The sequence below is a fragment of the Atractosteus spatula genome, chromosome 5 (genome assembly GCF_055471065.1).
Source record: "Atractosteus spatula isolate fAtrSpa1 chromosome 5, fAtrSpa1.hap1, whole genome shotgun sequence".
NCBI classification, from domain to species: Eukaryota; Metazoa; Chordata; class Actinopteri; order Semionotiformes; family Lepisosteidae; genus Atractosteus; species Atractosteus spatula.
The window spans coordinates 7,474,916-7,476,427 of record NC_142710.1 but is presented as its reverse complement, the minus strand read 5'-3'; the positions used below and the strand labels follow the sequence as shown (position 1 = coordinate 7,476,427).

The 1,512-nt window shown below is 41.9% G+C and overlaps 1 gene segment (V, D, J or C); it reads right to left on the bottom strand.

The window, feature by feature from the left end:
- Positions 1-708: 708 nt before the first annotated feature.
- On the bottom strand, positions 709-1,153 carry LOC148833914 (immunoglobulin heavy variable 3-23-like). The segment is given in 2 exon segments: positions 709-1,025; positions 1,108-1,153. Coding segments are annotated over 2 exon segments (363 nt in total).
- Between the last annotated feature and the right edge of the window lie 359 nt (positions 1,154-1,512).

The window sequence follows — 1,512 nt, the reverse complement described above, 5'->3', positions numbered from 1 at the left end:
CTATGTGATTAACATCGTCTCTATGTGTGTGTACGGTGGTTTGTCTCTTAACATGGTCCAGGTAGACATGAATTGTGCTGGCTGCTGAAACGGAATTTCCCACAGTTAGTTAAGGACATGAACAGTGGCAATAATAAACACTGCAATTAGGAGTTTTATGTTGACCACTGTAGCACACAATATTTTCAGACTGTAGGTCACTGAGATCATGAATCACAACATCGGACTTAAAAAAACATTTTGCCCACATTCCACTGAAGTCTTTCTGCTGGTCAGTGATCACAGTATTCCTAAGCACATCCCATCAATGAGGCCCAATGGCTACAAACAGTGAAACACCTGGGAAAAATGTTCTTCTTTAAGGCCTTTAGCTCTCCTTCTGGAAAATCATCCTCTTTATTTGTCTTAAAACATTGATCCGCCCCTAGATGGTTTAATATGTCATAACTGTACATAGTGGAAAAGGGATGTTTATAACTTATAAAGTTTGATAGAGGTACAGTATATTTCAGGCAGGTTTGAGAATCAGAAGAACTGGACTTGAAATTAAGTCACTGGACGTAGAGGCTCACTCCATGGAAACTCTCAGTTTAGCTGTTTTTTTCACTTGTTAAACAGTGAAAGTCTTCATGCGGTATCAGACTTCCTGTCTGCAAATGAAATCTGTTACACATGAGAGTTTTTGTCAGGGCTCAGGCTTCACTTCTCTCACTGTGGGTCTTTAGCACAGTAATACACAGCAGTGTCTTCAGTCTTCAGGCTGTTCATCTGTAAGTACAGCTGATTTTTGGAATTGTCTCTGGAGATGGTGAATCTTCCCTTGACAGACTCAGCATAGTTTGTGCTGCCCCCATTGCCATTAATATAGGACACCCACTCCAGCCCCTTCCCAGGAGCCTGTCTGACCCAAACCATCCAGTAGCTGCTGAATGTGAATCCTGAGGCTGTACAGGTCAGTCTGTGAGATCCTCCAGGATGGACAATTGCAGGTTCAGACTCAGTCAACACAATCTGGGACTGAACACCTGTGGGAAGGAATATAAAATTGAATTTATCAGAAATTCAGTGATCATATTTAGTAGTTAAACCAATATCTTAAAAGCTCACCTGCTAAACATGTGTATGCTAAGATTATTGCAGTGAGAAAAGCCATTGTTGCTGGTTGAGACTGTGGTCTGCAGAGACACTTCAGTCCAGACAGTCGACACTCTCAGCTGTTTCTCCTCCAGCGCAGTGAGATAAATGAGGCAGGAAGCCCTCTGAGTTTGCATGGACTCCTCCTCATGGGATGGGCACTGTGACACACAGGTTAAATAGTGAGCCATTTGCTGTGGGAGGAAACCTACCTCATTAAATTTTATTGAATCACTCTTTGTCTCTCTTATACCTGTGTGGGAAAATTCAATTATATTAGGAGTGACAGTTCTATTGTGCTTGATAATGAATGCATGTCAAAGGCCAGTACCATCATTTCTCCAAATACACCGATGAATTATCAGCTACAACCCTGCA